This window comes from Lampris incognitus, chromosome 13, assembly GCF_029633865.1.
Source record: "Lampris incognitus isolate fLamInc1 chromosome 13, fLamInc1.hap2, whole genome shotgun sequence".
Classification (NCBI taxonomy): domain Eukaryota; kingdom Metazoa; phylum Chordata; class Actinopteri; order Lampriformes; family Lampridae; genus Lampris; species Lampris incognitus.
The window spans coordinates 18,265,585-18,291,414 of NC_079223.1; the positions used below are offsets into that span (position 1 = coordinate 18,265,585).

A 25,830-nucleotide genomic window follows, 5' to 3' on the forward strand; every position below is an offset into this window, starting at 1 on the left:
TGATGAGTCTCGATTTCTGCTGCGACATTCGGATGGTAGGGTCAGAATTTGGCATCAACAACATGAAAGCATGGATCCATCCTGCCTTGTATCAACGGTTCAGGCTGGTGGTGGTGGTGTAATGGTGTGGGGGGATATTTTCTTGGCACACTTTGGGCCCCTTAGTACCAATTGACCATCGTGTCAACGCCACAGCCTACCTGAGTATTGTTGCTGACCATGTCCATCCCTTTATGACCACAGTGTTCCCATCTTCTGATGGCTACTTCCAGCAGGATAACGCGCCATGTCATAAAGCTCGAATCATCTCAGACTGGTTTCTTGAACATGACAATGAGTTCACTGTACTCAAATGGCCTCCACAGTGACCAGATCTCAATCCAATAGAGCACCTTTGGGATTTGGTGGACCGGGAGATTCGCATCATGGATGTGCAGCCGACAAATCTGCAGCAACTGCGTGATGCTATCATGTCAATATGGACCAAACTCTCTGAGGAATGTTTCCAGTACCTTGTTGAATCTATGCCACGAAGGATTAAGGCAGTTCTGAAGGCAAAAGGGGGTCCAACCCGGTACTAGCAAGGTGTACCTAATAAAGTGGCCAGTGAGTGTATATATATGTGTGTGTGTGTGTGTGTGTGTGTGTGTGTGTGTGTGTGTGTGTGTGTGTGTGTACATACGTGTACATACGTGTACATATGTGTACATTGACTTGGGGGGAATAAACTGCAGCAGTGGAATACAGCAGTAGAGAGTTGAGATGGACAAGCTGAACATCAATACTATTGATGGGGACAGGTGCCCTTATCTTGGACTGACAGCTTTGCAAGTGGAAGGAAAAGGCCTTGGCTGTTGATCTTGCCAAAACAAAAAAAACAACAACAAACAAACAAACAAAGTGAGGGAGAGGGAGTAAAGAAATAAATAGTCCGTTCTAAAAGAATGTGTGCTGTTACACTTTTGCACTGGAGTGAAAAGGTTAGATGGAAGTGGTGTGTAGCTGCCATATATTAATGACTCTTCTGTGGTGTTTGTGGTGAAGATATGTCAGTGAAATGCCAGAACTGGATTAGAAAAGCCGCTTCATAACAATGACGTGACATAAACATTTCTCGGAGAAGCACACGGGTTGTTTTTGCCGATTTTCTGTGCAACTGTCAATGACTAATTGAATGCTTGGCTGTCTTGACTTTACCCACTGTTCTTACTCACATAGCTGACAGAGAACGTTTTCAGCCCTGTATAGAAAAGGAATATGGTACAGGGCGTCCGGGTAGCGTAGCGGTCTATTCCGTTACCTACCAACACAGGCATCGCCGGATCGAATCCCCACATTATCTCCGGCTTGGTTGAGTGTCCCTAGAGACGCAATGGCGGTGTATTCTGTTGCCTACCAACATGAGGATCGCCAGTTCAAATCCCCGTGTTACCTGTGGCTTGGTCGGGCGTCCCTACAGACACAATTGGCCGTGTCTGCGGGTGCAAAGCCGGATGTGGGTATGTGCCCTGGTCGCTGCACTAGTGCCTCCTCTGGTCGGTTGGGGCAACTGTTCTGGGGGGGAGGGGGAACTGGGGGGAATAGCGTGATCCTCCCACGCGGTACATCCCCCTGGCGAAACTCCTCACTGTCAGGTGAAAAGAAGCAGCTGGCGACTCCACATGTATCGGAGGAGGCATGTGGTAGTCTGCAGCCCTCCTTGGATCAGCAGAGGGCGTGGAGCAGGAGAACTGGCGGGAATAGAGGGATCCTCCCATGCACTACGTCCCCCTGGTTAAACTCCTCACTGTCAGGTGAAAAGAAGCGGCTGGCGATTCCACATGTATCGGAGGAGGGTTTGCAGCCCACCTTGGACCAGCAGAGTGGGTGGAGCAGCGACTGGGATGGCTCAGAAGAGTAGGGTTATAGGTCAAATACAATTGGGGAGAAAATGGAGGGGGGGTTAAAAAAAGAAAAAGAAAAGAAATATGGTACAAAAAAACAAAACCGTAGGTTTGTACAGTACACAGCCATCTTCATTCTCTTTATTCTCATGGATGCCACTTTTTGGACAGGTTGTCATTTCAACTCATACCCTCCAGTAATTTTTGATTGTATTTAAACTCTTCCTTCCTCAAGTCATCCAGAAGATGACACGACCCACAATAATGATAATAATGAACAGCAGGGGGAAAAAAAGCCCTCTCTGATTAACACAGTTAAGATAAAGTTACTATTTCAATCGGGATTATGCATTACGAGCTGCGTGCATCAGATCGGAGCTACTCCCATTTCCACTGCAGGGTAGAAACCATGTCAACAGTCAAGTCAAGTTTATTTGTGTAGCCCTAAATCACTGTTGTAGTCTCGGGGGGGTTTGGAGGAGCACTGCAGTGGTTATCTCAGTAGTACTCTCCCTTTGAATCCCCGTGCTCTGAGTCAGAGACGACTAAATGAGACTGTCTTATTTAGACTGTGAAATCACTGAGACAGTCCCAATTTATCCGATCTTGAGGTGAAGTGGTTTGTTTCATTCCACTGTATTACGATGGTAAACGTGGGCAAAATATTGATGATCTCCTCTTCTCATGCCAAATAGATTTTTTGGCAGAAAGGGATATAGTCTCGCCTCTTGGCCTGCTGCATTGATAATAATTTCTCCTCTCCCGAGTCAGTCCAAGCAGAAACAAACCGGCCTGATTTAGTGAGGACATCTGCAGGAGAGCACTTTGTTTAGGGAAATAAAAAAATGGAAACGAAAAAAAAAAAAACAAAACGTGGTGTGTATGCTGTCCTTAATACATGTGGCAGATGCCGTCTTAACGGTTTCACCTACGAGTGTTGGAACACGAGGCTTATTCGGCTTATAACGCACCAGCAAATCCCCCCCTTCCCCTCTTTTGTCTCTCGTTTTGAAGGAGAAAATGCACGAGCCCATCGTGCTGGTAATTATGTCAGCTGCTAATGATATGCAAAGTGTTGATTAGGTGCATTTGAAAGTTCATTCACCTCCGCTGGATTTGTCAGCCATCCATCATCCGTGTCACCACAGAGAGGCGAGCGGCCGCGTCACCACAAAGGCCTTGCGAGATTGGTCTATCTCTGTTACCGGAGAAAACAGCTGTCGCTCACTATTGTTCAGTTACACTGGACATGTGACGTCTTAGAAAACCTAGAATTATTTCCACCTATCAATTTCTGCCGTCCGCACAGATATCTCTTCATATCATATATTTATTCGTCCATGCATGTATTGTTATATCAATCCACCCACTGATCCATGAAACACTGTGGAGGCATAATAGCACAGGACTACAGTATAGCTATAAATACATTATTACCCAAGCAGAAAAGGCTCTTCCAGTGAGGCCTGGGTGTGACACAGCAGCTGAGCTGACGTTAGGTATTAGATAGCCAGCAGGAGATGAGTGATAGCTTCCTTCCACTTTGGGGGAAACATTTAGGAGTCATTACTCTGTCATTATCGTCCCTGCCAATGACTACACAGCCCTCCTCTCTTCTTCTTGTCTGCGGATCGTCTGCAGTTTAATGGCCTTGGGCCGCCATTATGTGGTCAAAATAGACACAGACACACTTTCGACACAGTTCACTGAGATGGATGTGGATTTAGGGCACTCTGTGCACGTATACGTGCGTGCATGCATGTGTGTGTGTGTGTGTGTGTGTGTGTGTGTGTGTGGAGACAAGGGTTCGTAAATGAGCTTGCGTGTGAACGCATGAATCTGAGAAGGTGAGTGTGGTCCAGCATCTTTATGAGTCAATAGGGACCTGCATGCATCGCATTCACGAGCTGGTAGAATGGTGGAGTGACAAAGCTGTGGTTTGGGATGACGGTATATTTCAAGCATGCAGCTAGGATGTTGCTGTTAACCCTGAGGGAGAAAACCAAAACCCATCCTACAACGACTCCGTTTTTAAAATTCTGTAAAGGGACTTGAAGTGAGTATAGCAAACAAAATAAATAAACAGACAAACCTTTGGTATACCAGCCTTCAGCCTGGACATTAACCAGCCATTTATTTACACTGAGTAGTTGCATAAAGCCTGACGATGATTAAGGAGGGAGTCTTCTGTAAATTGTTTTGCCTTGCGTCGCCTGCGGCTTTGCTACGTGTGAGTGAATACTGAGAATCGCAACTGGGCCCTGAGAATGCTTGGTGGCTTCACCGATGAAAAGATGTTCTTTAAAAAAATAAAACAAAATCCTGGCTGCATTGATGTCACAGTTTTAGAAATCACCATTGAGTTGTTTTTCCTTATAATTTTGAAGCTGGGTTTTTAATAATGTCACTTCTTACAAAAGATGAAAAGAGATTTTGTTAGACTTATAACCGTCAGTCTCTGTGCATGTTTGAATTGTCCTTTTAATTCATTGTAGTGAACATCATCTGTAGCCTTGCTGTGTCTTTGGCGTATTCAAGATACATTTCTGAATCCATCAGAATGAGTTTAAAGGGACAATTCACCGATGGTTTTGTGTATGTACAACCAGTACTGATGAGTAATGCAGATGATTGAGGCAATGAAGTCCTCACTATGTACCATATTGACGGAGAAATTAGCGTTCTCCTGCTCAGTCTTTCCCATAGCGCCTACACGTACCAGAATGCATTGCGAGCAAGCGTCTATCGTCGTCCATAAAATCTTCCGTGCTAGTGATTTGGGGCGTGATTTCTACCATCGGAAATGTAGCTTATCCGAGAGGATGAGGATGTGTTTTTGAACATTGCTTTTTAGAGTAGATTAGAACAGTGGTTTTCAAAGTGGGGGCCGCGGTCCCGTAGGGGGACGCCAGGGAACGCCAAGAGGGCCTCAGCAAATTGGAGGGAAGATGAGGGAAAATGCTTAAAAAAAATTTTTTTTTTGAAAAATAAATTTAATTATTATGTACATTATGATCAAATATATTCTATAACAAAAAATGCTTATAATGGAAAACAGAAATATTCAATATAATGGTAGGATTAAAATTTTAAGTATAAATGTCATTATTGCATTAACAAAAGTTTTTTTTTCTTCTTCTTTTTAACATTTGCCGTAGTATTGTCAATGGGTTTTTAAAGACATCTTGCAAAAAGGGGGGGCCCCGGCCAGAAGCTAATGCTAATTGGGGGGCCTTGGCATGGAAAAGTTTGGGAACCCCTGGATTAGAAACGCTGCTAGGCTGTAGTTTATCCGGCTGCCAAATGACGTCACGATACGTCACTTTGGGGGAAAAAACTCGGCCTCACTGCAACTCCAGAGACGCAGAAACGATCGGGACCACCTGCAGGTGTTTTTTCGTGTGCTAACCCTGTCGCAGATAGAGACACAAGGTTTGAAATCGGCGAATTTACCCTTTAATATTCGATGCAACAAGTACTGTTTGAATCAACATGACCCTGCTGCGGTGTTGCCGTTGAGTTTCAGAGAGGCGTGGGTTAAAAGTTTACCTGAGCGCTGTCCTCTGTGGTTCAACAGTGAGGATAAAAACAACAAATCAAAATAGATAAACCTAGCAAGCACTGGTGCACCACATGTTTGCTGACGACTGCCATTTTCAAAAGCCTTCAGTAGATCTAAATTATGCCTGTGATATTTCTCTATGGACCGTGCTTATGAACCAAATATTTTGGGACTTGTGCCATCAGACAGCAAATAATAATAATAATAATAGTAAAAAAAAAAAAGCTCAGCAAGTGCCGGCTCCAGTGTTTTCGACTGCAGATATCTGGGGACTTGGCAGGCTGCGCTTTGTTCCAATCATTACCACTCAGCACCCCCTACTGATATTCACAAGACATATTATGATTCAGAATAGCTGGGAAATTACACATAGCCTCCTTAAATGTGGTTACAATCACATCAAACATCCCAATCCTGCTAAGCAGAGCCTCAGTGTCATGTTACACCCGGGAAAAGCTGGTGAGGATCTTGTTTGCGCATCGTAGCGTTTGCCTCGCTCTCTGTCTCTTTCTCTGGCTTTCACAGTTTCTATCCATCCCTATCTCTGTCCATCTATCTGTATCTCTCTTTTGCACTCTCTACTTCATTGCCCTGCTCTGAAGGAAACATTTTCTCCCTCACTTTACTGAGCGTTCACGCAAAAAGCAACAAATCCTTTTCTTCATCCTTTTTTTCCCCTTCCCCCTCACTCACTCACTCACTCACTCACTCACTCACTCACTCACTCACTCACTCACTCACTCACTCACTCACTCACTCACTCACTCACTCACTCACTCACTCACGTTGCCCTCCTGTATTTGTGTGTGTGTGTGTGTGTGTGTGTGTGTGTGTGTATTTAAATATATACCCTCTATCATTCGTACCCTCTCTCGTGTCCCCCTTATGTTATTTAGTTGCCCCACTGCTCTTGATTTACAGTGTCTTAATGTAGTCCTGTGCAGAGTCTGCGGATGAATTTGTCATTTGTCACTTTAATAGTCCTGCCTCTCAGGAAAACACACATACTGCTAACACTAGCACATTCAAACTGCTTTACCAGTATGACTGCGATCACAGAACACCCCATTCTCTTCCTCCTCCCGCTCCTCTTAATCCCTCCATCTCAGACATCCTGCATCATTTCCTCATCATCAGTGCTGCCAAAGCTACTCTCTAATGCCCTTTCCTCTTTCCTTTGACCCCCTTCAGAGCTATGGTATCTCAAAGATAGATAGCTAGATGGATGGATGGATAGATAGATAGATAGATAGATAGATAGATAGATAGATAGATAGATAGATAGATAGATAGATAGATAGATAGATAGATAGATAGATAGATAGATAGATAGATAGATAGATAGATAGATAGATTGATACTAGATAGAGCCTCTCTTCTCTCAAGTTGATGTCATGACAGTGTATGTTGATTGCATGTTCCCATTTCCTGCACCTGGTTTTGTGCCTCACTGTGATTGACAATAAGGATTATACCATAATACTATCGTCTCAGACTGTGCCGTTGTTCTAGATGTTGGCATATGTTAAAATAGAGACTACCTAATTGGGTTGTATTACAAACTGCACTGAAAGAACATTTAATTGGTGTTTTGTACAATATGCTCAGCTATTTATGCCTGAATGATAAGAGCCCTGCTGTGCAAGAAATATCGACTGAATTTTAAAGGCAGTGTTTGCTGTGTGTTGCCCCATGTCATATGCAAAATTAGGCAATCCTCGCAGCGGATTATCATTATGCCTCTCATAACAAGGATAGACTTTAACATAAAAGGCACATTCAGTATTCGTTATTTAAACTGTTTTGCTTCAGAGCACATCCATCTCCTTAATGCTTGCAAATACCCTATTTCTCTTTTAACATCGTTTAAGCTGGTAGATGATAAGAATTTGCTTGACTTAGACGTTTCATAGTAAAGAGCATGGCTACACCAATTGGAACAGGTTGGAGATACATTCTTGAGCAAAGACTGGTGAGAAATTGTAAACTATGGTTTCTGGTAGAGAGACAAAAAAAAAAAAAACCTACATTAATTCAGGCTGAGTATTTGTCTCGCAATAATTGCACAGGCTTGTTATGCAATATGCAGCTGGTTTTAATCTGGTTGTTTGGCAGAGAATTTGAAATTGGAGAGCCTTTCTATCTTGACAAGCAAAAGGTCTTCATATCCAACTTAATTTGCTTGCACAGGAAATATTTACCCAACTTCATTACCTTTACAAAGTAAAGTTGTATACTGTAGAAGAAGATTTGTAGATTAAGTATATAGGCAGTAATAGCAAGTCAGCTGTGTTACATAAATTGTATTTGCAGAACATAACACAATTTCCTGGTGCCTAATAATGAAGCCGCAGTAATCTTGGAGTTGGGGCATGCGTCATCTCTGAAGCATGGCTACCTGTTCATAATACCTGTTATAAATACAAAATGACCTGGGCAGCACAGTGGTCCAGTGGTTAGCGCTGTTGCCTCACACCAAGAAGGTCCTGGGTTTGAACCCCAGGCTGTCCCAGGTCCTTTCTGTGTGGAGTTTGCATGTTCTCCCCGTGTCTGCATGGGTTTCCTCCCACCATGATACTCCTGTCTGTGCCCCTGGAGAGAAGAACTGGAGTTGGTCCCCGGCCACCGCAGCTGCCCACTGCATTGGTTAAATGGATGGGTTAAATGGGTTAAATGCGGAAGACAAATTGATTGTTAGAATACCATGCCAAATAAAGTGGCTTTCATTCATTCATTACAAATGAACACCACATATGGTTTCGCACATTAACAAGCTGATTTGAGGAAATCCAACCTTTACCCACTGAGTCCTGCAAATGAATGATTTAAACAACTGATTATTTGAGCTACGAGTGGTTTTAGAAGACAGCATGCAAATCTTCAAATGAGATTCTGTGCTTGCACCCCAGCAGATATGTCAACATTTTCAGAAAGATTTAAAGTAGGAAATATTTTCTTCTACCGAAAATGCGTGCATGAATAAAAGTGCCCGGGGGGGCAACACAGATAGCTGTTAGAAACTCCTCTAAATGTCTGTTCCTTAATCTACTCTGTGTGCTTGAAGAACAAGGGAGAAATTTAAGACAGAAAGCGAGAGATTTCAGGTATGAGAGGATGAGAGTAAGATGGAGAGAAAATGATCTTTAGCTATATGACACTCAGGACTCGTGGTATCCTGCGTTATCCTGTTGTAAGGATATTGCAGATTGCTAACAGATCCTATGTGACTAATCAGGTGCCATTGGTTTTCCATTTCCTTTTGCTTTTCCAAGTCATACTTTTGCTATGACCCTTTATTTTCATTAGAGCATACCAACCCGCTGCACCTCTCCTATCTGTATCATGATATAGCATCAGTGAGAACCCCCCCCCCCCCCTGTCTGTCATCTCTTTTTCCTAATAGAGGGTAGATCTTACCCCGAAGTAGGACAGCTGGAGAACCATGTTTGTTCTGAGGCCCATTTCACTGTAGGCGTTGGTATGATAAAACATACTCAGAGATGTACCACTGATGTTGCACCATTTGATTGCATTTTGATTTGTGCTGAAAAGAAAAACTTACCATGTTTGATTTCTCTTTTTCTCTTCCCCTAACCCCCACCCCCATTTCCTCTGTTTCTCACATTGTTTTTACTCCTCCATTCTGTTGTTCTCTTTTTCTCTTATTTCTTTCATCCTGCCCGGCTTCTATAACAATCATACTTTTTCCGCCAACGCCCTCCCTGTTATCGCCCCTTTCTCCTTCATTTCATTCTCTCTTTCCTCTTCCACCCTCCTCCTTCCCGTATCGCCTCCTCTTCCTGCTTTGATCATCAAGCCTGCGAATTGATGAACCAGGGGATCTTGGCGCTGGTCACGTCCACAGGCTGTGCAGCCGCCAGCGCGCTGCAGTCCCTGACAGATGCCATGCACATCCCCCACCTTTTCATTCAGAGGAACGCCGATGGGACGCCCCGCACCGCCTGCCACCTCAACCCAAGCCCAGATGGGGAGAGCTACACCTTGGCCGCCCGGCCGCCCGTTAGGATCAACGACGTCCTGCTCACTCTGGTCTCGGAACTGTACTGGCAGAAGTTCATAGTCTTCTATGAGAGCGACTATGGTGAGTTGGGGAAAATGATGGAGATTTGAGTCTGGGTAGGCTTGGCCAGTAGTTGGTCAAAAAGACTGACAAAATATTATTGAGTAATTCTTCAGGTAGGAACTTAAGTGGTAGAGATGATATAGCATGAATCCAGACAATCAATATTTGTCAATACTATCAATATTTACAACTTGCACAATCTTATATTTACACCGATCAGCTAAAACATTAAGACCACTGACAGGTAAGTGAATAACATTGATTATCTCATTACAGTGCAACCTATCAAGGGGTGGGGTATATTAGGCAGCAAGTGAACAGTTCTTGAAGTTGATGTGTTGGAAGCAGGAAAAATGGGCAAGTGTAAGGATCTCAGCGACTTTGACAAGCGCCAAATTGTGATGGCTAGACAACTGGGTCAGAGTATCTCCAAAACGGCAGGTTTTGTGGGGTGTTCCAGGTATGCAGTGGTCCGTACCAACAAAAACAGGTCCAAGGATGGACAACTGGTGAACCGGCCACAGGGTCATGGGCGCCCAAGTATTATCGATGTGCGTGGGGAGCGAAGGCTAGCCCGTCTGGTCTGATCCCACAGAACAGCGAGCTACTCGAGGTCAAATTGGTGAAAAAGTTAGTGCTGGCTGTGATAGACAGGTGTCAGAACACACAGTGCATCACAGCTTGCTGTATATGGTGCTGCATAGACACAGACCGGTCAGAGTGCCCATAATGACCTCTGTTCAGTGCCGAAAGTGCCTATAATAATGGGCACGTGAGTGTCAGAACTGGACCATGGAGCAATGGGGGAAGGTAGCCTGGTCTGATGAATCACGTCTTCTTTTACATTATGTGGACAGCCGGGTTCATGTGTGTTGTTTACCTGGGAAAGAGATGGCACCAGGATGCACTATGGGAAGAAGACAAGGTGGTGGAGACAGTGTGATGCTCTGGGCAGTGTTCTGCTGGGAAACCTTGTGTCCCGGCATTCATGTGGATGTTACTTTGACATGTACCACCTACCTAAACGTTGTTGCAGACCAAGTAAACCCCTTCATGGCAATGGTATTCCCTGATGGCAGTGGCGTCAGATGGTTGTAATGTTTTGGCTGAGCGGTGTGTGTGTGTGTGTGTGTGTGTGCGTGTGCGTGTGCGTGCATGTATACACGGAGGATTCCACCCAAAATCCAGCAGCCTGAGACTGTATGGTAAGTGAAAAGATGGGGGCTGAGGGTTAGTGAGTATCAGAGTCACTACCCAGGAGGAAACAAGGAACATCCATGAGTACATCAGAAAGCGCCCCCCCCCCCCCCCCCCCCAGGATGAACTGCTGAGTGAGTACCTCAGGCAGCAGAAGACAGGGAGTTCAGAGGGAGAAGGAGAAGAGGAGGTATCACAGAAGATCAAGCCCCTCCATGGGATGTGCCGTTGACAAATAGAAGACGTAGCTGATATTGAAAAACCCTACCAGCTGCTAGAAAAGGCTGGACTGAAGGACAGCACAGAGGCTCCGATCATAGCAGCACAGGAACGGGTACTTGGGACCAGATCAGTTGAAGCAGGGGTCTACCACACCAGACAAGACCCAAGATGCAGGCTGTGCAAAGATGCTCCTGAGACAGTCCAGGACTTAGTAGCAGGGTTTAAAATGCTAGCTGGGAAAGTGTACACTGAAAGGCATAACCAAGTGGCTGGGATAGTGTACAGGAACATCTGTACTAAATGCAGACTGGAAGTCCCCCAAGTCCAAATGGGAGACACCGCCAAAGGTGGTTGAGAATGGCAGAGCTAAGATCCTGTGAGACTTCAAGTTCCTGACTGACAAGCAGGTGCTGGCTAACCAACCAGACATTGTGGTGGCCGACAAGGAACAGAAGACAGCAGTAGTGATTCATGCAGCAATCCCGAGCGACGGCAACATCTTGGAGAAACAGCATGAGAAGCTGGAGAAATACCAAGGGCTGAGGGAAGAACTAGATCAGATGTGGAAGGTGAAATCCACAGTAGTACTAGTAATAATAGGAGCACTAGGGGCTGTGACCCCCAAACTGGGAAAGTGGCTCCGGCAGATTCCAAGAACAACATCTGAGGTCTCTGTCCAGAAGAGTGCAGTCCTAGGTACAGCTAAGATACTGCACAGAACCCTCAAACTCCAAGACCTCTGGTAGAGCACCTGAGTTTAAGAAAGACACACACACCACCCGAAAAAGGCTGAAATGTGTGTGTGTATATATATATATAATCACAGTATCTTTTCTTATGTATTAGCAGATGGTAGTAGAACAAATGGGGCCAAATTGATCTTAGGCACATGTCGAAATTCAGAGTAATGACCCTCTTCAAATAACTCTTTAAATTAGAATAACTCAAATGTTCCTAAAATATCGTTAAAGTTACACGCTGACACTTGAAAGGAATGGAGATTAAGCCGCTCTTGAACTTATAATTGTGTGTGGTTTTCTAATTCTCAGGCTTGATATGCTCTACAGCATTTTGTAGTTGGTAACATGTGCTGAAAAAACACACACACACACACACACACACACACACACACACACACACACACACACACACACACACACACACACACACACACACACGCACACGGCTTAATTTGTCCCAGATCTCTGCTTCTGATTGCCTGTGTTCTGGTACCTCTTGGGGTATAAAAACCAAAATGACAACATAAAATAAAATAAGAAAAACATATATTTTAATTCACAGACCAATTTTCAAGCAATTTGCTTTATACACCGCACTGGCCCGAGGACACGAGTGCTATGTGTGGAGAGACTGAAGCTGAATCGCTGTGTCAGCGCTTTCACATTGACAGCCCGCATGCAGTCATTCGGGTCTACAGAGGGTACCCAGACTAAGATGGAAAAGACATCCCTGATGAACTGAAGGAGCTATTTGTTGCTGTCAATAGCGTTCCTACATCAAGTGCTGAGTGAGCGCATGGATTTTCTCAAATGAGCTTGATTTTGCACCCCGAGTCATGCCTCTGCACACATCCACCATATCAAATTTACTCTTTCTGGATCTTGTTGGACGCCCCCCTGCCCACCCGCCCGGCCAAATTCAATCCGGTCCCTTACGTAAGGTCGTGGGTGGCCTAAGGACATAGAACTGCCGCAGATACAGTGCTGCTTGAAAGTTTGTGAACCCTCCAGACATGGTCACTGTTTTTGTAAAAAACATTAAAATAAGCTTATTACACATACATCCAAATCCCAATTTGTAAAGCACACCTTCCAAATAATGGACACACACACAAAAGAGATATATTTTCATTATTTAATTCAACAAAGGTAGTTTATTTCACAAAAACTGAAAATTTAACATGTGCAAAAGTATGTGAACCCTTGTATTAGTAGCTTGTGGCTCCTCCTTTTGCAGCCATTACTTCAACCAAACGTCTTCTGTAACCACTAACCAGTCTCTAACATCTGCTTATGGGGATTTTTGCCCACTCCTCCTTGCAGAACTCAGCCAGTTGAGAGAGGTTGGAGGGACATCTGGTATGTACCAACTTTTTCAGGTCTCGCCACAACATTTCAATTGGATTAAGGTCCGGACTTTGACTGAGCCAATCCAGAGTACGAATCCTCTTTCTCTGAAGCCATTCCTTTGTAGTTTTGCTGGAATGCTCTGGGTAAATTGTCTTGTTGCATAATCCATTTTCGTCCCAGCTTCAACTCCCTGACTGATGGCAGGAGATTCTGGTCAAGAATTTGTTGATATGCCGGAGAATTCATGGTTCCTTGGATAATATGGAGTCGTCCAGGTCCAGAAGCAGAAAAGCAGCCCCAGACCTTCACATTTCCACCACCATGCTTCACTGTTGGGAGGAGGTTCTTTTCTTCATATGCAGTGTTGGCTTTTCTCCAAACATGTTGGTTTTGATTGTGACCAAATAATTCTATTCTGGACTCGTCTGTTCAGAGAAGGGACTTCCAGAAGGTCTCTGGTTTGTCCAAGTGCTCTCTGGCAAAGTTGAAACGGGCAGCTTTGTTCTTTTTTGAGAGCAGAGGCTTCCTTCTAGCAACCCTCCCATGAATGTCATGGCTATTCAATTTTCGTCTGATTGTAGACGCATGCACATTTGTCCCAGATGCTACCAGAGAGGTCTGCAACTCTCTAGAGGTGATGTGTGGGTTGGCCTTTACCTGATTTATTATTTTTCTGGTGCTTCTGGGTGATAGTTTTGATGGGCGTCCACTTCTAGGCAGAGTTGCTGTCATGTTGAAGGCCCTCCATTTGTAAATTATTTGTCTTACAGTGGATGGATGGAGCTGGAATCTTTTGGAGATGGTCTTATATCCCTCCCCAGACTGATGGGCTATCACTACCCTCTTCTTCATGTCCTCGGATATCTCCTTTGCTCTCGGCATTGTTGATTTGTATGGGACCACAGTGGTTTGGTTGGTTTCCTCTCTCTTTTAATTAGTGCAGGCCAAACCCTTTCCCAAAGATGTCTCATTTCATTGGTCTGCTTAAATGATTAATTAAGCACCCAAATGTGTCTCACCCGAGTCTGTTACCTGCTTGACTGAACCAATGCAGCTGGGGGTTCACTTCCTTTTGCACATACACTAATTCCATGTTTCATGTAGTTTTTGGGCTACTTAAACAAGTCCCACTAAACAAGTACCTGCAACTGATAAACATATATCTGACATTTCATACATAAAAACTGGTGATGATAGAATAAGAAAATCATGGTAAAACAACAGAAACATCTAAACTGCTCAAGGGGTTCACATACTTTCAAGCAGCACTGTATATGCAGTGAGACCCGAAACAGGGAGGAGGAGAATCAGACCACGGCTGTGGCGTGAGGTATTTTGGACAGCTAGATGAGGTAAGCATACATTTGTCTATTAAAAGGCCGCCGTTTCAATTGGTTTAATTGGGCTGCTGTGCCAATCTTTGAATAACAATAGCATTTTAGTAGGTTTTGTGTGATTCTTTATTGTGAACCGTGAGGTATCATTGTCTCGCTGTACATTTTAGACCTGACTGCAAGTGCGGTAAGCCCCAAAGTTAAGCATGTGGTGATGTGGGCATTTGCATGTGTTGTGCAGAGCGGAATAAAATCATTTTTAAATTATTGCCATCATGCCAATTATTTAAAATTGAGGCCTGTAAGCCCCGCCGCTTGGTAAGTGGGCAGTTGCGTACGCAGCATGTTGTTTTCAGCACCGGGTTCGGTACACTTTCCGGGACCTGCGCCCACCTCGTCACTCCTCCGCTCTCATATGCCCTTCGCGTTCCGGCACCTTCTGATTCGCAAATTAAGCACTGCACACACACACACACACACACACACACACACACACACACACACACACACACACACACACACACACACACACACACACACACACACACACACACACACTTTCAAATATAAAGGCGATGTTAAAATCTTTGGGGAAGAATAAATTATATAGCTTCTGTCTCACTTAGCACGGTTCCAGGGAATACTTAAATGTCTGATTTGTGGCACCGGAGAGTGGGGGAGTGAGAAGGCTGTGTTTTATGTATTCTCCACGATATCCTCCGTCCCCATTTCGTTATTTCCATCAAGCAAACCATATGGCCGAGACCTTTTATGACCCATATTTGACGCAAGGCAAATGCTCGAGATTTAGCATGGGCTGGATACAGACTTGGCAGAGAAACGGGGAGAAATATGAAGGGAGTATATTGCTGTTTTGACATTCTACAAGCAATACTCTGCTACTGCGGGCTAATCTCTTTACCTCACAGAAGAGAGCAGGGGGTGCAATTCTGCGCCTGTATATCCCATGAGAAGATATACAGGACAGTAGATAGAGGGTACGATAAAGCAGACCTGCCAGGCCGCATACTTTCTACCCCCCTTCAGGTTTTATTCCACTCTCCCTGCTTTGGACAGGTATGCGATTCGGGAAACATCAACCAAAGCTAGTGTGGCATCCCCCCGGCAACATAAACACACAACCCAATGACACGGTGATCAAATACAGCGGGGTGCTCAGCCAGCAATGGCAGCAGCCGGTCAACAAGTAGCGAGTGACTTGGCAGAAATACGAGGGGGCGAAGCTCACATTAGATAGCTAAGACACATGATGCGACAGACATCCTCGAGTTTCTGCAATGTGATTTTATAGTCAAGGTGTGGAGCAACAGCCGAGGTTCCTCCACACACTGTTTTTCTTTCCGTTTCCTTGGGGTTGACATAGACAGAGATGGTGTGTGTCTCTCATGGTTGTTGTGTGCAGTGGAATGAAGTGTGATACCTTCTCTCCCTCAGGTTGATTGTCCGTTTTGTGAAGTGTGCCAAACCCGAAACACTTGGTTACAGCAATAACTTCGAGTTGCATGTTGGGTTTCATCTCTCTATAGCTCCCCCCCCCCCTTTTCTCCCCCAGTTGTACCTGGCCAATCACCCCACACTCTGAGCCGCCCCGGTCGCTGCTCCACCTCCTCTCCCAATCCGGGTGGGGAGGGCTGCAAACTACCACATGCCTCCTCCGATAGATGTGGAGTCGCCAGCCGCTTCTTTTCACCTGACAGTGAGGAGTTTCACCAGGGAGACTTACGGAGCACATGGGAGGATCACGTTATTCCCCCCCCAAACAGGCGCCCCAACCTCCCAGAGGAGGTGCTAATGCAGCGACCAGGACACATACCCACATCTGGCTTCCCACCCGCAGACACGGCCGGTTGTGTCTGTAGAGACGCCCAACCAAGCCGGAGGTAACACGGGAATTCGAACCGACGATCCCTGTGTTGGTAGGCAACGGAATAGACCACTATGCTACCCTGACGCCCCCTCTCTATATATAATTTTGATAACTTTGTGCTTGTAAAGTTCCTTGAGTTGTATAATGCTTGCACATTTATCACCAGTGTATGCATGTGTAACCCCCCTTTTCTGGCTATAGTGTGTAGAAACCACACCAGTCCTCCGAATTCAGGGTAGCTGCTGCAGGCCCATATATTTTTGGCACAACTCAAAATGAACAGATAGATGTTGTGGTAATGGATTGTCAGCTCAACTCCAGCCCAAGGGACAGAGGTGTTATCACGGTAATGCACTTGACCACAACCGTCACCACTAGGAGGTGCTAAGTGAGAGATGCTAGGTTTGAATATGGGGAGTACAAGAGAAACTTGATATATAAAGAACAACAATATATTATGCCGAACTTCAACAAGTTTATAACATGTAATTCTTATCACACACGCGTCGGTAATGATCTTTCACACTGACGCATGGGAAAGGTGAAGCTGACGTAGCTGTCTCCCTAATTCTGACGGGTACATGAGCTGACATGATTGCCAGAAACATCCAATGCAGCCCCCCCCCCAGCCGGCTCAACAAATGACAGGAGAGCAGAGAACACGTTATGTTGACGTTTCTCATTTGAACTTACAGCATGTGTTTTTTCCTTTTGTAGTCAACGGTGTGTTTATGCAGGACCCTAAAGGTCATAGACAGAAACCGAACAAGGAATTGAGTTTTCAGGGGCTTTAAGGTTGTTTGTTGTTCACACATAGTGGGGGCTTTTTTCACATTTACAGAGATCTCTCCTTGGATTGGCCTCTCATACTGGCTCTCTCTGTAGAAAGCACACTCCGAGTATTGGTTTGGATCGATTGAACTTCAAGCATTGCACAGCAAACAACTTTAGAGAAATAGTATTTTTCCCCCCTTTGATGTAAAAATGAAATATAGAAATCGTTGCAAACCGTTGCTGCTTGGTTTTTAGCTGTTCTAGTTTTGCATGATACAATGCATGTTCATTCTGCAAACTGCATGTAAAGAAGTCTTTACTGATGCAACAGAACAGTACAACAAAGTGGACTACAGCATTTGCAAGCCCTTTAAGGAAGACTTCATATGACTAATCACTCACTACCACTTGGGAATGTAGACTACGTCAGACCTACAGTATGTTTAAGACATCGAAGCAAGTTTAACTGGACACCACTGGTCAGAAAAAGGGAGATAGGACTACCAATTCTAACAAGAATTTACAGTGGCTCAGTGGTTAGCACTGTTGCCTTACAGCAGAACGCTCCTGGGCTCAAACCCCAGGCGGTCCCAGGTCCTTTCTGTGTGGAGTTTGCGTGTTCTCCCCGTGTCTGTGTGGGTTTCTCCGGGTGCTCCGGTTTTCTCCCACCATCAAAAAGACATGCATGATAGGGTTAATACTCCTGCCTGTACCTCTGAGCAAGGCAATGGAAAGAAGAAGTGGAGTTGGTCCCTGGGCGCTGCAGCTGCCCACTGCTCCTATACAATAGGATGGGTTAAGTGCAGAGAGCAAATTCATTGTAAGTATACAATGACAAATAAAGTGACTTTCATTCATTCATGTCACTTTAAATCTACCTAAGCAGGCATTATGAAGTCAGTACCACTGACATTTGGTCTTGTGTTACACTGTTTAATGCAGTACTCGCGTAATTAAACAAATGTAGAAGCTAATTAGGATCCTCATCACAGAGAAGTCAAAATAACCCACAGACCGTGCCTCAAAGCGGTACTGCCATGACCTACACCATGGCCCGGAGAAAAGCCCCGAACACAAAGCTGTGCTGGCAGTAAGTGTTCAAGACACTCTGGGGTGGTGAATTTAAACTTCCTGTGTGAGTGGGGAGAGGGAGCTGTTGCGGCTCGCTAAATGGGCCACTTTGAATACGATGAAGAGTGACAAATCTATGCCAGCTAATATTGTTTATATAATGAGATGTGTCATGTGCTAGGAGCTCTACAAGGCTAGGTCTCTTTATTCCTGCAGTCAGTAATTGCATCAAATCACACCGCTAACAACTCAGTGTGGGTCTGCTCTAGTCCTCTTACATGTTCCTCCCATCGCCTCTCTCACCATCATCATCATCAATACTTCAAGACCATGGATCACATGATGTCAGGTTAGAGAAAGTCAGAAGATGGAAATGAGAGGATATAAATCTATTCACAGCACAGGAGTTCAGGTTATGTTCATGGAGTGTCATCTTGCCATGGTTCACACATCCCCCAATTGCTCCTAGTTTACATATAGCTCGAAAAAGGATGTAGTAGGGGGCGTCCAGGTGGCGTGGCGGTCTATTCCGTTGCCTACCAACACGGAGATTGCCGGTTCTAATTCTTGTGTTACGTCTGGGTGTCCCTACAGACATAATTGGCCGTCTGTGGGTGGGAAGCCAGATGTGGGTATGTGTCCTGGTCGCTGCACTTACCTCCTCTGGTCAGTTGGGGCGCCTGTTCGGGGGAGGAGGGGGAACTGAGGGGAATAGCATGATCCTCTCACGCGCTACGTCCTCCTGGTGAAACTCCTCACTGTCAGGTGAAAAGAAGCGGCTGGTGATGCCACATGTATTGAAGGAGGCATGTGGTAGTCTGCAGCCCTCCCCGGATCGGCAGAGGGGGTGGAGCGACCACCGGGATGGCTCGAAAGAGTGGGATAATTGGACGGATGCAATTGGGGGAGAAAAAAAGGGGGGGAAATCAAAAGAAAACGAGAAAGGATGTAATTTCATAATACCTACCACCTGCAGGTATGTATGAGTCAATACAAGTGATTTTGTAATGGTTTAGGAGGGACTGGCAGATAAGAAGCCAGATGCAGGAGTCAAAAGCAGGCAAGTTTGGGTCACAAAACTGTTTACTTTGGTCAAAAGACAAGCATAGGTCAGTATGACGGAAAATCGGTTCAATGGGCAACAAAAACAGACGGGAGGCAGGCAGACGGGGAACTACCAGGTTCATAAACGGTTCAGGTTACTGTGGTGTGAGTTCAGAGCAGGCGACCAGAGGCGACGAGGGGGCAGGCAGGAGAAACGGAGCCCAGAGATCGGGCGGCAGAGTCAAACACGGGCAGGTCAGGCAGAATGATCACAAACATAACACTTAACACCGGATAGCTAGGCGGCACAACACAACACTAGACTATCTGGCAGGTGACTGGTGAGAAGGTACCGGTATCAGTAGTGTGGGCTGATTGGGGGGAATGAGCTGCAGGAGAGGAGACGGGTGAGGAAACCAGGAGGAGAGGGGAGTGGTGTGACGGCCAGGCCGGAAAGAGAGACAGAATCTGAAAAGACGGGGGAGATGGTATGATCCGGCAACAACTGGTGATCTAGTAAAGAAAGAAAAAAAAATACGGCTGAGGTCGTGAATTTAGATGGACTGGTAGACATTGTGACACTTTCAGTGAGGCAGCAGACAAACAATGATAAAATAAGCTGGTTTTGCTGTACCTCGCCACTGAGATGACTAACAAAAATATATTATTACTACCAAAGAAAGCGATCCACAGGGTCACATTTGTTTACTCTTGTGAGAAAAAGCATGCTGTATGTAGTGGTTGCTTAACGAATACTCTTGAGTGAGCAACCATGACCAAAGAGCTCAACGTAAAATGCACATTATGCAGAAAATAAGACTGAAACGTGTGTAGGAGTCACAGAGACGACTGTTTCTCAGATGAGCAGCTGTATTAAGTGACCCGGGTTGGCAGCTGCAGCTCACTGACGCTCCAGTAATTAAAATGCCTGAGTTCACTGACATCCCTGGCATGTGGTGTCAAAAACACATTACGGAGCCATCATCAGCAGTTAACATACTGGACCTTAGATAAGACCTTGAGTGACAGGGTGTTGATAAAGGAGTTCTGTGTGTCCTGTCAACTCTGCCAAATAAAGGCCCCTGTGTGGAAAGCCATCTCATCGTAAGCCACCGTGAAGGGGTGTGGATAAGAAAAGACACTGGGCGCTGAATGTTAACCTGTGAGAAAGCTTTATGTGCCCATACAGGTGTGACGGGGTGAGGGACTATATCCAGGTGTTTGAAAGTGTATTATAGAAACCAAATCTCCTCCACTGCATCAGGGGCGTCAAACGTACGTTCAGGAATTATTATTATTAGTTAATGGTATCTAGCTCCATTTGTCATCGTACAACCTCAAGTAAACATTTGAAATTAGGCTACATTTTTGTTTGTCTTGTATTGATAATTGGACCAAATGGCTTGAGAATACAGTTTCAGTGCAGACAATGGGCGCATACAATGAAACTGAAGTTATTTAGGGAGCTAACGGCGATTTCCTCAAAGCAATACAGCCATGCACCGAGCAGCCAGATTGCATGCCTTTACTTCAACCATATCCGCTCAAATTGCAGCGTTATTTTTACAACCACCAATGATAACTGTCGCCATCCCCCAAACCCACTTTTTTCCCCCCAAGTAATAAGCAATCAACCATGATATATATAATACCAAAAGCTGTTATGCTCAAGCGAAGATATTCCAAGCCAAAATCCTGTCAGACTATGGTCCTCTTGGTAAATATATGTACACGTTCTCACAAAACGGTCTACTTGAGTGGTATTATGTGCATTTAATGTACTCCAGCATAAAAATAACCGACAATGCAGGGAGATACTATACAGTCATTGGGCGACAGCAGGATAACATTTTACTAGCTACGTAACCTTTATTTCCTGACAGAAGACGTTTCCCACTTCAGTCGGCGTTTTGGCGCATTCCCCACACATACACCAATGAGCAGGGGCATATATAGGCACGTTTTCATATATACGGCTTGTGATTGGAGGACTAAACCCACCATGAGTGTAACACTTAGCAGATGTGTTCATATGTTCTGTGCTCGGCCGTGACCGGGCCATGGTCCAGGGCATGCTTTCCCCTTTTTCTCGCAATGCTCCCTTAAGAGCCAATTGTGGCTCATGATGGACTCAATTCACTCGATGGAGGATAAGCTGAATCAGTCGTGCTATGCTTTGCTTGAAATCCGGTACAACGTGCCCATCTGTTTCGCTCTGATAGAGCCTTAGACTCTACACTTGAAAAATCTTGAACGGTAATTCTTTCCCTAATCAAGTCATTAAATCTAAAATATGTGAAAGGAAAAAAATGGACTAAAACTGTATTATTGCCTCAATGGAAACAAGGACAAACTTTTTAAAGACTTGGGGAAAAAGATATCAGTTATAATTTATACTGCGTGAGCATCTTAAAAAAAAGTACTTTGCAAAAGTCATCTGCGGTTTCCTTGCACAGCTACTGTCACAGTAATAAAACAGCAAGGCGACTTTATTGATCCTATAAGGGACGGGGGGGGGGCAAGAGCGCTACAAAAAAAAAGCATGACCATTTTATTCATCATTATGAGGACCGGTGTAAAAGTCAACTGAGGCAAGCGTGCAAGCCAATTTAAAAGACAGGTTGATCCTGCTTAACATTAGCAGGCTCCTTGGCAGCCCCAGCTGAGATTACCTGGCTATAGTAATGACTGCAGAGCAGCCACATCTGTCTCTGGCCTCCCAGCGGTGGCTGGCTCTGAATGAGAAGAGGAGGGAATTAGGCTGGAATAAGGTGTGAGATTGATTTAGTAGCCTTAGCGCCAAAGTAGGAGGAGGTGGTTCCTGATGCAGAGTCCCTTTATAACCCAGGCAGGGGCTGGATATAGACAAACACAGTGGATATGTCCTGGAGAGTCTGTGTAATGAGTGGTAAAGACCGCTGAGCAGCGGAGAATCGACGAGAGGAAGAAAGAGAGGGACGAGGGTTTTGTTGAACGGGTAGTTTGTCGAGGATCAGAATGAAAAGATTTTGATAGTCATTAAACCTCTTATGTGCAAGAACTCACTCTCAGTTTTGAACAAGGCAAATTTGTTTTTGTGCACTTTGTCTCAATTAAGTGTAACATTTTGCTTGTGAGGTTGAACAGACTTCCAATCAACGTGTCAGGTAATTTCACCAAAATTTAATGTACAGGTGACCTTCATTTAATTGGCTTTGCATGGTAATTGTGTGTGTGTGTGTGTGTGTGTGTGTGTGTGGCTGGGTGGGTGGGTGTGTGTGTGTGTGTGGGTGGGTGGGTGAGTGAGAGAATTTTCATATGTGTGTAATATGTAAGTAAATATTCTTCCTAACCCTGCTCTTCGTCCATTTGTCTTTTCCTCATCCCACACAGACATGTATGTGAAATCATTCAGAAAACATTAATCAGTACTACAGTGATTGCTTGGCCTATGCATATTAGCAGTGGCGGATTTAGGTATGGGGGACGTGGGCAGCCACCCGGGGTGGCATCAGGGTGGCCGCAGGTAGCCAGCACAAAACATTTTGAAATGGTGACATTTGCGGGATCGGTTTCTTGACCACTGCCGGTGTGTCTATATCGGCAAACTAGGCAATCGGCACGGGCGGCAAAATGTGAGCAAAAATCGCGGAGCAGCCAATAGCAGTAACTGCCGGCTCACTAGGCTACGACATCTGTAAGCACAATTAATTGCTGAGGAATGTGTTAATCATGCTATTCCTGCAGCCGCCTCCCTTCCCCGCCTCCTGCCCCCAGCTCTCACGAGCCAATGGTAGCCTGGCCTACAGTCATCGATTTCCATTGTCTTCGAGGAAAAAAAATTCGCCCACCATGTACTAAGCTTTATTTGCTCTCTAGCCATTGTTTAAGTTGCTCATGATACGTGCTTGCACACATTTCATGTGTGTGTATTTGACGCACATGAGAAAAAGGTGTAAAGGAGAGATTTGCACTGGTGTTATTTAGTTTGAGGAGCTGAAATTGGATTATTTGGAAACCAGCTATACGTGCTGTTGTGACCCTGCTGTAAATAATTTGGAACCAGGTTATTGGAGGTATTATGCCGACCTGTCTGGTGCGTTATTTGTATATGGATCTACAAAGTGCCCGCTTGATGCCTCATGCATATTGTTGACACTTTGAGCACACTATTTGCGTTATTTGTATGGCATGTTGGTGTTTGTGTGTTGTTGCTGGTGTGGTACATTGCAATAGAGGGCGGCATAATTGTTTTTTCGCCTAGAGCGGCAGAAGTGAATGCACTAGTCCTGTCTGTGACCATGACGCTGCTTGAGCTGCTGATATTTATCCACAAAAGGGAGCTCTCAGAATATCCAGATGTGTGGACTGCTGTGAAGATTTGTCGTACTCTTCCAGTGACCGGAGCTGCAGCAGACAGGAGCGTTTCAAAGCCAAAGCTCATCAGATCCTACCCAATGTCCACCATGTCACAGGACACCTCCGTGGCCTTGCTGTCAGTATTAACCATGCAGTTGCTTGGCAGATTTCTCATGATGGTGTGATTGATGGCTTTGCATCAAGGAAGGCAAGAAAGGTCAGGGTTTAGAAGGCAGTTTTGCACTGAAGTTTGTGTGTTTCTTGTTTGAGGTAAAACAGTGTAATAATCAGGTTCTCTTCTTTATAAGTGTATTGTTCTATTTGTGTGATATAGGATTTGTGCAATTTAGTTTTATTTGTGTATTTTTTGTTGGCAATGGGGTAGTATTGTAATAATAATTTCATATGTACTACAGTTTGTTTCTATTTGACTTTGTAACTTTTTTTATATTTATGAGTCTTATTTTTTTATGTTTATGTAGTTGTAAATGTTGTGATCATGTGTTTGTGTTGTTCCAAATGTCTGAATAGGAATTACAGTTAGTGCAGAATTGGGGGGGGGGTTCGCACAGGGCGCCATGCAAGCTAGAAGCGCCGTAGATAATGTTGCAATCCTCTTCAGGCTAAAAGAAGGTTATTAACTTCCCGGCGTGTTTAAATGTAAGACAACCTCCGGGAATTCCTTTGTTACATATTTTGCCGTTGAATTCACAGCTATTGATGTAGGAACTATATAACCGATCGCTCTCGGCAGCAAGTCAATAAGATAAGGTACTATGCCTGGAGCTACTCATGTGGCTGGTTTGCATCACATGTACAAGTTGTATGTGCAGCAGCTTTCCTTGACTCTCTCTGTTTCCGACATCGGAAGACAAGCAGCTAATCTCCCTCGGAGAAGAAATTGCTTTTCAATACTGCTTTCAGCAAAAATTGGGCTTGTATTTTTTTTTAAATCCTTCTGTAGGATGACACCTGTGAGGTGTGGTTGCATGCAAAATGAACAATAATGCTTAAACCGGATACTAGCCATTTTTTTTAATTTAATTTAATTTTTTCAAATTTTATTTATCAAATCCACAACAATACAGTGTGGCAGACACTGCTGGCAATGAAATGCTTAGGTAGCAAGCCCACCTCAAAAACCAAACAAATAAATAAATGGAAATAATATGCCATTAAGAATGAAGTTAAACTAAAATTGAATCTAAAAAGTAACAGAATAAAATTATCAGTATTTACAGGCCAAAAAAGAACTTAAAATTTTAAATCTCAAATTTAACATTTGGGAATATGTGAAATGTTGATGTGCATAGTGCAAGAATGGTATAGCAGACAAGTGAGCGGCACAGAATAAAGCGAGGAGTGTTATGAAAGAATATATGCTGGCATGGTTTGAGTTCAAAATGAGCTTTTTCCTCGTGTGTTTTTCCCCTGCTGGTGTGAACAGCTCTCTCACAGGCAGGATCTCTGCATGCAAGCCCACACTGTACCTGCAACCAGCCACACACACCGCCGACTGCGCCCACGGCAGCAGCTTGCCTTATTTTAGACTCCCATCACATGGTGAAAGAATAACTGCCTTGAGCTTGAATATGAAATGACTAAAATATTTACATGGTTAATGAAAAACTATTCTTTCATTACATACGCCATTCACCCGTTTTGTCCATTACTAAACAAGCCGTTTCGCTCTCTTGTGAAGGCTACGGCCACACATACGCCAGCCGAGGCGAAATCCGTATTTTGTCGTGCTGTGTGTGGGCAGTGCAGGATGTGACGCACACGGAAATCCGTTTGCGTGTCTGTAGTCCGGTTGAGCGGTTGTTGGTTTTGCGAGGGGAAAATGTACACTGAAGTCCAGAGAAAGATAAATAAATGGTTTCACTCAACTGTCTCATTTTTTTTGGCCCCTCCCTCCCTTTTTTTTCTCCCCGATTGTATCCGGCCAATTACCCCACTCTTCCGAGCCGTCCTGGTCTCTGCTCCACCCCCTCTGTTGATCCGGGGAGGGCTGCAGTTACCACACGCTTCCTCCGATACATCACTAGCCACTTCTTTTCACCTGACAGTGAGGAGTTTTGCCAGGGGGACATAGCGCATGGGAGGATCACGCTATTCCCCCCAGTTCCCCTCTCCCCCCTGAACCGGTACCCCAACCAACCCGAGGGGGCGCTAGTGCAGTGATCAGGACTCATACCCCCGTCCGGCTTCCCACCCGCAGACACCCCATTGTGTCTGTAGGGACGCCCGACCAAGCCAGAGGTAACGCAGGGATTCGAACCAACGATCCCCTTGTTGATAGGCAACAGAATAGACCACTACGTTACCCAGATGCCCCTTCAA

At 44.8% G+C, this 25,830-nt stretch overlaps 1 protein-coding gene across 1 annotated transcript in view; it reads left to right on the forward strand.

Annotated features, from left to right (window-relative positions):
- grid1a (glutamate receptor, ionotropic, delta 1a) overlaps nt 1–25,830 on the forward strand; it is a 438,916-nt gene that overhangs the window by 256,195 nt on the left and 156,891 nt on the right. Inside the window, exon 3 of the mRNA XM_056291925.1 lies at nt 9,263–9,547. Coding sequence (XP_056147900.1) covers nt 9,263–9,547 — 285 coding nt within the window. The remainder of the gene's footprint in view (nt 1–9,262; nt 9,548–25,830) is intronic.